General features: G+C 37.4%; 2 protein-coding genes and 1 long non-coding RNA gene across 3 annotated transcripts; 1 reads left to right on the top strand and 2 right to left on the bottom strand.

Annotated features, from left to right (window-relative positions):
* Window positions 1-323: 323 nt before the first annotated feature.
* Window positions 324-4,862, bottom strand: LOC113298568 (chorismate synthase, chloroplastic-like). Its single transcript, XM_026547336.1, has 13 exons — window positions 4,554-4,862; window positions 3,907-4,057; window positions 3,656-3,732; window positions 3,486-3,544; window positions 2,854-2,937; window positions 2,633-2,725; window positions 2,187-2,267; window positions 1,750-1,881; window positions 1,536-1,638; window positions 1,285-1,379; window positions 1,133-1,198; window positions 926-1,010; window positions 324-776 (listed from the first exon to the last, which is right to left on the bottom strand). The coding sequence occupies exons 1-13, from the start codon at window positions 4,678-4,680 to the stop codon at window positions 664-666; spliced, it is 1,266 nt and encodes a 421-aa protein (XP_026403121.1). The 5' UTR covers window positions 4,681-4,862; the 3' UTR covers window positions 324-663.
* Window positions 4,863-5,550: 688 nt separating this feature from the next.
* LOC113298566 (probable E3 ubiquitin-protein ligase LOG2) lies at window positions 5,551-8,806 on the bottom strand. Its single transcript, XM_026547335.1, has 3 exons — window positions 7,802-8,806; window positions 6,222-6,723; window positions 5,551-5,963 (listed from the first exon to the last, which is right to left on the bottom strand). The coding sequence occupies exons 1-3, from the start codon at window positions 8,350-8,352 to the stop codon at window positions 5,847-5,849; spliced, it is 1,170 nt and encodes a 389-aa protein (XP_026403120.1). The 5' UTR covers window positions 8,353-8,806; the 3' UTR covers window positions 5,551-5,846.
* LOC113298567 lies at window positions 6,731-8,059 on the top strand. Its single transcript, XR_003334250.1, has 3 exons — window positions 6,731-7,659; window positions 7,745-7,865; window positions 7,941-8,059. It is a non-coding gene; the product is annotated as an uncharacterized LOC113298567 (long non-coding RNA).
* Window positions 8,807-10,038: the final 1,232 nt, after the last annotated feature.

Raw genomic sequence — 10,038 nt, 5'->3', positions numbered from 1 at the left:
TCATTTATCCGTTTTGTTTGTTTAACTCGATTTTTTTTTTTGACAGTTTCTACTTTAAGGTTAATGATTTTGAGTTTTAGTTTTAAATAATCAATCCTAAAATTTGTTTGATCGACGATCTTTGGTTTTAATACTAAACTAATACCGGAGAAGAACACACTCATAATCGGTTGCTAAAACCAATACTAAACTACCGATTATAAAAGGGCATTTAGGCATTTTCCCAACCACTAGGACATGCCATAACCACATTCATGGGACGAGAATAAAAATGTTGCCCCTAATTTTTTTTGGGTCACCCCTAAAAATGCCAGGTTTATCAATTATGAAATAAAATATGCAGCTTTGTCATTATAATAAGTTTGTGTACAAACGAATTATATAGTATCTCATTTACTTTGAAAATATAGAACCTGGACAAAGTCATCACACCCTGAACAAAGTCACGGGCCTTGATTGGTGCGCAAATGCACTGTCTGATAAATACTAGCACTAGGGAATTCTCAACCATCTTAGTTCGGAGGAAAACAGAAATCGAAGGATTTTTTTTGTGCAACAAATATGAGCTTAGAAGAAAATTATTCGAATAAGCTACCAATTCCGGGACTCTACTATTCTTTCTAACCCAAAAACTGGACATGCAGCAGCTTTGATCTTTCATCACTAAAGGGGTTCTTGTAGGGAAGGATTGATGGGGAATAGCTCGCACTGAGCATACTGTGCCAACAGTTGATCAACGAGTACCAGAGCCACCATAGCTTCTACCATTGGCACCGCTGCAAATCCACGTAGAACCAAATATTAACAAGTCAGAAAACTCTGCTAAAATATTAAAACTTGGGGAAACAGAACAAAAGAGGGGCACAGTAGAGAGAAACAAAATTTTACGATAGAAGTGAAACTAAATTGTGCGAGGAAATCAAACCTCTAGGCACAACACAAGGATCATGACGACCACGTGCAATGAGTTCTATCTCCTCTTTATCTCTGTTTACAGTGTTTTGTTTTTTCTACAAGATAAATTACCATACTAACATCAGCTTTTAATTAACAAGGGAACATTAACAACTGAATGTCCTACAAACATAATGACAACATGACAAGGTATTCATAGTCAGAAATTATCATTTACCGAAATTGTTGAAGTTGGTTTGAAAGCTACTCTAAAGTTTATGACCTCTCCATTAGAGATTCCACCCTGCACCTCACCGGGATATACTATTAACAGGCTGTCAAACAAGCTCATCAGGGTGGGGAAGGAAAAGCATAAAAGATTTATCTTACCTGTATTCCACCAGATCGATTCGTTCTTGTTCTGATTCTTCCACTCTTATCAGTATAAAATTCATCATTATGTTCGCTACCAGTCAAAAAAGTTCCTGCAGTAGTCAATAAAGAAGCGGTTAAAGCTCCATAATAATTCATCAGAGAGAGGATAAACCCTCACGCATGTTATACTTCCAACGATCAGTTCCCGTAACTCTTTCTCAATACAAACAAAGACAAACAGCTGCAGCATTTCTGAAGATCCCTACCTGTGAATCCACTCCCAAATTCAAAACCCTTTGTTGCTGGTAGAGACATCATAACTTTTGCAAGCTCAGCTTCGAGTTTATCAAAAACTGGTGAACCAAGACCCTGAAATACAATGAGGTGGTTTCTAAATTACACAACAGCTCAGTTAAAGATATTGCATTACACTAATCAATCATCCTGCACTCTCTCAAGAGCAGGGCGGTGATTTCTTACACGTGGAACGTTCCTCGCAATACATGTCACAACCCCCCCAACAGAGTCCCCTTTCACACGGACAGCATCAATAGCAGCAATCATCTTTTCGGCATATTCTGGGTCCGGGCACCTGACGATGTTACTTTCTACCTGATTATAATTCATCATAGAATGAAGTCTTTCAGTGACTTGCAAAATGATCTATACTAGCAAGTATATGTTGATTTTTCTTTTCAAGAGATTGTCATGTAAGCAGTGTTGTTTATAAGAGGAGGGTCGCAAAAAAGCCGCAATCAAGCAACCAAAGCTCTTATCTGAATAGAACATTGTCTGCTGATAACATACATGCCTACACTCCTGGCTATCCTACTAGGGAGATAAAGGGATTGAGGACCATATGTGGCTCTGATGTATGAAACTCCTAACAATTTTTAAAAAAAGAAACGTAACCGCACCTGTTCGAGTGTTAGAGTCTCGGGATCAACCAAGTCTTCTGGAAGAATAACTTTGTGGACCTGAGAGACATATGCTAGAATCTGAAAAACATTACAAACACAGCGTAAGTCTTATAGCGCAAGACATGACTCAGATAAAATAATGAATACCATTAAACTACATAAAATAATAAAATCGATGGCCTGCATAAATTACAGAGTCACCTCAAGAAAGAAAAAAAAAAAAGGAGGTCTTTATCTCTTTAGACACAGGAAACATAAGATCAGTGTGTTCAAATTTATATAGACATACTATAGAGCTAAGCCATTACATTAGTTTAAAGTTTGACTAAATTAGTTCTATAGCATTTGCTACCAATGGGGAGTTGCTTCTCATCACCAGTTGAGATGACGTGAGTATAGAAAGCAGGGAACATTAAGCTCAACAAGCAATACAATAGACTCACCTCAGTTCCACATTTTAGCTTCAGAATTTTTTTGGCAAGAGCTCCAGCTGCAACTCTTCCTATGGTTTCTCTGGCTGAAGATCTGCCACCACCCTACATTCACATTTGGCAGCCATTTTATACACAATAAAACGGAAAGATTTAGGTTTGGACAACTAAGAATGACTGAATCTTCGAGTAACATTTCATATCTGATTAATAGAAGTAGTCAAATAAATCACCTGAACTGATCTTGCACCATACTTCATGTCATAGGTAGCATCAGCATGAGAAGGTCTGTAGGCAACTGACATTTCTTTGTAATCCTGAAAAGTTTATTAAGACATTAAGATTTTATAATTCTTAGAGAACCATGATACCACCAACATGTTAACTAGACTACAGAGAAATTTCACCACATTACTTGTGGTACTGGTCATAAATATAAATACAACTCTGCCACTTTTACACACATTTCAAGCAAAGCCAAATTTCTGCCAACTTATGGATGGGCTGTAGCAAACAAAATTTCAACCAGTAAATTAATTAAGAACAACTGGAACAGTAGGTGTCTTATTATCTACCTTTGTCTTGTTCCTTTTAATGTGCCAATCTATGTTTTCCTAACAACACCTAAACTTTGTCAACATCCATATACTTTCTAAAGCCAAGTTATTGCATTCAAGGAACTATTTTCGGCACACACAAGACATAAGGTAGCCTGCCTGTTCATAGGTCCTGATTGTACGATGTATCACTTGCATAAAATGCTGCACATATCCACTCAAAAACCCACTTTGAGTTATAAAATCTTCCCCCATTTCTGACCTAATATCACCTTGAAAGAAAAGAAAAAGTGACCATGGATACTCACATGTCCTCTCTGGTCAGTGTTTGGCACATTGACGTGAATTGGAGAACCAGTTGTGAGTCCTGCAGCACAAGAACACCCAATCAGCCAAGCCATTGAGTCAAGAAGTAATGAATGCATAAGTTTGTGTGATATAAGTAATATAATGTGGCCAACATGCTACTAAAACTAACCATCTGCGACTCCAGAATATATCTTGCATGTATCAGTCTCTTTCCTTGGGGTGGTTATGCGACTCTGACCTGGCCTCCTGAGTTTGATAATAAGATCATATGTGAGTACTTGGACAATCCTCATTTAGCAAGTTACTTTCTCAGTTACATAAGCATCAAAAAAACAGAATGAAATGGTTTCTACTCGTAGAGATGCAGAAATAGGCATATACGAACAGTAACCTGTGGTTTTGAGTAAGTATGTGAAATACCTTCGATCAAGATCAATTTGCATATCAGCTTCTGAGATGGGAACCCGAGGAGGGCACCCATCAATGACACATCCAACACCTCCTCCATGAGATTCTCCATATGTTGTAACACGGAAGAAGTTCCCGTATGTACTTCCACTTGCCTTTACCGCTGTCATTCAATGAATAAAAACATATAAGAAAATGAGACAATCCAAAAGCAACTGAATTTATTTATGTTCTGCAATAAACAATTGACAAGTGTAAACTATTTGTATGTCATGCAAAGTTGGTGTGCATTTGCAAGATCTAATTATCAACAAATTTGCAAGTCGAACCATTCAATTCAACTTCTTTCGACGAATTTGACACCATTATTTTATTTATTTTTATATCTCCAATGAAGACCTCAAATTTGAGAAACATCATTTAAAGTTTAGGTAGTCATCTTGTTGACTTGAAAGGACTTATCAAATTGATTGGAAATTGAGCTTCCAAAACGCGAAATACATTATTTCCAAAAAGAAAAAACCATATCTAGTTCAATTATTGATAAGCACGATATGATCAAGAAACCAAAAACATGAAACTCAAATACAAAACCGATAAATCTGAAACATAATGAAGCAAAATCAAATAAAAAATAATCAGAGGGAATCGCATTTTACCAAGGTTTCTGGGAGTGTATCTTTTTACAGAGACCAAAACTGTTGGAGAAGACAATTTGTGAAAGTCTGATGTTTGGACGAATCCTAAAGATTTAGTAGGAGTAGAAGAAGAAATCGATAACGCCATTGAGATTATTCTACTTGGTTCGATTTCTTCTTCTTGATAGATTCAGAGAATTATTGTGGGATTTGAGATTTATAAATCACAGAAACAAGTTGCTGATCGATCCCACTCTCTCTACCTACTCCTTTCTTCTTTCCTCCACTTTCACTTTCTCTACCAACCAACCAACCAAAGCGGCAATAAAAGGACCTAATTCTGTTCTCGTCGATTTGTAAAGTAAAATATTTATTAGGTTCAGGTCTGAGAGTGGGTTTTACATGTAGGTGAATATTACGTCTAGCATCTAACCGTCCAAAGTTGGTCTTTTCAGAATACAAGGGTGGAAAATAGCCAATTTTAGTCTTGTTGGGTGAGGATCACCTCACACCCACCAACTAATTCAACATTGGGGTCAATGATTTTATGTGGCGGGCTGGCGGCCAAACGATTTTCACGTGCATTTTCATTTGTTTTGTATTGTTCCCGTTTCTGTATTTAGATGTATTTTTCGATAGAAAATTGTAAAGGTGAGCGTGGAAAACACTAGTGTGTGCAGGAGTTAAAAACTGAAGATTAGCAACATCATGATGGTAACGAGAAAATACTGCACTGGTGTGCAGAAGTTACAGCCTAAGATCCGCAGCATCAGTGTAACAGAAGAAATTACAGTCAGTAGAGCAAGTAAACTCTAGACAAGAGAAGAGAATTAAAACACCTTCAGGTTCAACACACTGGAGGACTAGCGGATCAAGTAGCAGAAATAGTTGCAGTATGTTCAACAGATTTGCTATATACACAATTGCATTGTTCACAATGATTTGGCCTGACAACCTATGCCCTTTATATTAATGAAAAGTGACTTGAGTGTCTGTTTGAAAAAGAACAACAAAAATATGCACTGAAACTTTTATCTTTACTAAAACAGTCTGGCAGACTCATATATTAAGAGTACACAGCCTGCCTTAACATTTAGTCTCCGATGCCCTTCTCTGTTCAGCAAAGCTGTAGGTCTACAACACATCGTATGCCAGACTAAAGTTGATCAAAGCTAAAATACGAATACATATCCTCATCTATCATATATTCATTATTTGAGTGCCCCAGGGAAACAGGTAACTCAAAAAAACAAAAAACTTCAGTCCACAACTTTACAAACATATGTTATTTTTTCAGCAAGTAGCAGACTGTTTTCACTCCTCAGGCTCAGAAGAGACCTTGATCTCCAAAAGTCGCTCAACTGGTTGACGGCAAATAGGACATCTATTTGTCTGGAACCGTAAAACCTTGGCACACCCACTGCACATACACTGCACACCAAATAAAAAGTGTAAGATTAAAAACGACCCAGTTTCATATTCATATAGCTGATTAGTATGGTTCAGTACCAACATGCATGGAAAATATGATAATATGACAACCAGATAGACATTCTTTCTGAATCTAGATTTGACATGTGTTGACAAGGGCATGATGATTTTCAACATCAAAATCAAAGACAACACTTTGAGTTTGATAGTACTGCCGTCAACCGAACTGGTCACTAAAGGAAGTAAGACGAGAATTACCATGTGTCGGCAGGGGAGAACAGTTGTGTCCCGTGGTTCTGATAAGCAAATGACACACTCTTTCCCTGGGTCATTTCCGTCGAAATCACTCTCAACAGAATTGCCAATACCATATATCTCTTGTAACTCGTATCTCATTCCATTCACCCATAGGATCTGTTTCATCACTTTGACCTGGTAATCGCCTTTCTCCTTCTCGAACACTGCCTGAGTAATTTGAGAATTTATCGATCTAGTCCTTGAGTTTCCCTCCTCTGATCCACTACAATCTAATGGAGATGCTTCTGCCTTTACTGCAAGTGGATACACTTCCAGATCACTACCGTTATTCAGTAATTCTGCTTCTTCCAATGTTGACAAGTCAATTCCAGTTCCTGAAGGCTGCTTGAACAACTGAGCTAGGCCTTTCTGGAACGTTAACGTGACTGGTTCAAGCATGCCTTCCTTCACTGGCTTGAGATTGCAATCTGCACCTTCTTTCGCAAAGAACAGAACAGAGAGGCTGTACCACAAATGATGTGAAAAGGACACTCTTAAGTAAATAACATTGTACTTCTGAACAATTAAGTTTAACACACATTAGAAGAAAAGGTGGTAGAGAGAGTACATGGCATTTGCTGTCCTATATGTATTCTTAATTCTTAAAACTATGATTGCAGCAACAGTCACATAATGCCCATTTGTCCATTGAACAGCTCACATAATGTAGTTTTTCTCTCTCTCTCTCTCTCTCTCTCTCTCTCTCTCTCTCTCTCTCTCTCTTTTAGCCTCTTATCTTCCCATGTTTCGAGTACCATGGTTGCAGAACTGAGTCAAGTTGAGGAAAGGCACAATATTACAGAGCCAGTTAAGTGCTAATTGAGGAGCTATAAAGAAGACGAAGACTGAATGCAAATCTATGTCAAATTTTAGCACTCCCTGACAAGCTATGGGAAATTAGATTCAAGACTGGAAGAAATTCAACATGAAAGTTGGAATTGATGCCCACTCGAATTGCTGGATTCTAGCAGATACTATTTGTATAGATTTACAAATTGAGGTTCAGAATCACCAAGAAAGTAATACTTGCTTAAAGACAAATCTAGATGGTTAACTAATTTACTCAACGTATGCAAACCATAAAGCCTAATAAAGATAAGGAATTCATATGTTGTTTCCACCAATGCTTGAGTTAGGCATTAGGTTGTTCATCTTAACTTATATCATCTTCATATGTATTAACTGATTCTATCTACACCTCTCCTTTGTCTTTTTTTCTTTTTCTTTTCTACAGATCCTCTCCTTTGTTTATCATGCATGTGACATAACTTGGAATTTGTTTTCTCACTGAGTAAAGGTTTGTGGAATTCTTCAATCGAACCCAAATTCGCTATCACGATAACAACGAAGAGAACTTAAAGACCGACTTTGAACTCATCAAAATCAACTAAGCAAAATAGTAAGTTACCGCAAAAATTATGACAAAAATCAAGAATTAAAAACTCACGCAAAAAAATTATAAAAATTTAAATGATTCTATGCAGGTAGAGTATACACAATTGAAGTAAAACTAAAGAGTTTGAAAACGGGGAAAATCTTACTGTCCAGCAACAGTGGCATCAAAAGTGAAAGTAACAAGAAAATATCCAGGATTCTCATCATCAGGTACTAACTTCAGAGTTTCCTTCTTTAGATTAACATCGTTTCGGATAGTAACGGCTTTCTGATGTTCAACATAAGGAGGTGGAGGAAGAACAGGTCCACAGGGGAATCGACCACCAGCCCAATTTCCCTGGTTAGCAGTATTGGTATTAGTAGAAGGAAGCGGAGGAGGAGGAGGTGGAGGAAGAGGAAGAGGATCAACCCTGTGGTGGTTATCGTATGGAGCAGGTAATGGAACTTGCATAAATGGTGGCGGTGGTGGTGGCGGCGGTGGAAATCCTGTATATGAATAATACTGTTGTGTATTAGGGTTTGGATACTGAGGTGGGTAAGGTGTTGCAGCGGCGAAAACATAGCGATTCCCGTTCCCATTTGTTTCTGTTTGTGATGAAGGTTGTTGTTGAGGTTGTGGTGGTGGTACTGGTGGAGGATTATTGTCGTTATTGTTTCTATTCCTCCTCCTATTCCCATTGCTGCTTACATTTCCCATTTGTTTGTATCTTGGTTTGTAAAATTTGATCTTAAACAAACAAAACTCTACTTAATCTGTACCCTTGTGTCCTTGTGACATGAACATAGACACCAGAAATTTCATGCAAAATTAGAACTTCCAATCAAAATGACCATGTATGAGTTTTAGTTTTTCATGATGAAAAAGTGACAACCCAGGAGAAAGAAAGAAAAACTCTTCTTCGGAGGAAGTAGAGAACACATGGGTTCTCTAAGCCAGAGAGAGAGAGAGAGAGAGGGAGAGAGAGGTAATGGAGCAGAGAGATTGAATTGATGGATGAGTTGAGAACTTTTTTGGCTGAGTTTGGTGAAGAGCAACGGAATTGCGTGAAGCTCTAGAGAAAAAGAGTCAAATGCTGCAAATGAAGTACTTTGTTAAAGTGTCTTTTGCTTTTTCTATCTTCTCTGGTTTATCTGTTCCTACGGAGTAGTATATCACAAGTAGAGAGGTTAAATAATGGAGAGTAGGCATACAACATACACTTTGTGTTTTTCCAGACCTACTATCCACTCGCTACATTCCTTCGGACCCCAAAGACCATCACATTCTAACCCAAACATTTTTCACTACTGCCGTAATAAAACCTTAAACGACTATGATTGGTGGTGTTTGACTGGTAGTTGCAGTTTTAGAGAGAATTTGCTCAACTCTCTCTATCTTGTAAAACTATCTATTAGAGAGAGTTTGCTCAACTCCTGCTGCATCAAAACGAGACCACCATTGAAAAATATGGAAACAAGTATTAACTTATAGTAGTTTGCTCTTTTTCTAGCTAGGGTGTAGAGTTTACCTTGAAATCTAAGACAAAGCATCATATGCTTACTTGCAAGAGGACAATTTCTGTTTTTAAGATAGTTGTCGTTTTCATCGTATGGAGCCAAATCAAATGTTATCGTCGAAAAGATTTTTTATATGTCAGTCTAATAATAACCTTTAAGAAACGGTTAAATGTTTTTCTAAAGAAAGAAGAGAGCAAACCCCCTTCAAAACTTTTTAGTTTCATTCAGTAATTTTACAAGCTTTTAATAGATTTCTTTTTCTCTCTTCCATTCAGAGAAGAACGTTTCTGCATTGGCATAACCTAGAGACATGTGTGCCCAAGCAAGCATTCCGGCACAGTTTAAACCCCCCACACTGGAAGAACTTACTATGGTTGTTTTTTATCTTCTTTAGGAAGGATTAACCGATTAAGAGAAACCATATGGCCGGAATAGCATAATCATCACATCATTCCCAAACCACAGCAAATATGTCCTTTCAAGGGGTCAAAAGAAACAATATTCAGTAATCATTCAACATCCTTTACCTTTGTCTATATAAAATCGTTAAAAAGTCATCAGAATCAGAACTTCTTAGAGAGTACCAGAATCATCAGATTGAGTGAGCAGGTTTATCAAATTTTTTTTTTAAAATAATAAACTTTGTATGCTATAAGGTTTGACGGAATACTCGAGGAAATCATTATTAAGTAACCCTATAAAAACTACATCCACACACCTGGAGACCTGGACAGAACATACTGAAAGTAGACCTAGAATGAAAATGCTGGTAATAATGGTGGGGTTGTTTCAATAATAGAGATTGTGAAAATTTAGATGCTTATTCAGCTTGTCCTGAAGCACCCACTCAGAAATTTCAAATGTTTTTCACTGATAAGTGAGGACC

The sequence above is a fragment of the Papaver somniferum genome, chromosome 7, assembly GCF_003573695.1.
Source record: "Papaver somniferum cultivar HN1 chromosome 7, ASM357369v1, whole genome shotgun sequence".
In the NCBI taxonomy this organism is placed as follows: Eukaryota; Viridiplantae; Streptophyta; class Magnoliopsida; order Ranunculales; family Papaveraceae; genus Papaver; species Papaver somniferum.
Note: the sequence above shows the minus strand (reverse complement) of the source record. Positions and strands in the feature narration are given on the sequence as shown.

Excerpts from the sequence above, each read along its gene's own strand:
- LOC113298566 (XM_026547335.1), bottom strand. The coding sequence starts at position 8,352 with ATGGGAAATGTAAGCAGCAATGGGAATAGGAGGAGGAATAGAAACAAT. Across the intron at positions 6,724-7,801 it reads GATGCCACTGTTGCTGGACA|CCTCTCTGTTCTGTTCTTTG; the intron begins GTAAGATTTTCC and ends TTTGTGGTACAG. Across the intron at positions 5,964-6,221 it reads TTCTCCCCTGCCGACACATG|TGTATGTGCAGTGGGTGTGC; the intron begins GTAATTCTCGTC and ends TTTGGTGTGCAG.
- LOC113298568 (XM_026547336.1), bottom strand. The coding sequence starts at position 4,680 with ATGGCGTTATCGATTTCTTCTTCTACTCCTACTAAATCTTTAGGATTC. Across the intron at positions 3,545-3,655 it reads ATATTCTGGAGTCGCAGATG|GACTCACAACTGGTTCTCCA; the intron begins GTTAGTTTTAGT and ends CTTGTGCTGCAG. Across the intron at positions 2,938-3,485 it reads ACACTGACCAGAGAGGACAT|GATTACAAAGAAATGTCAGT; the intron begins GTGAGTATCCAT and ends TAAACTTTTCAG.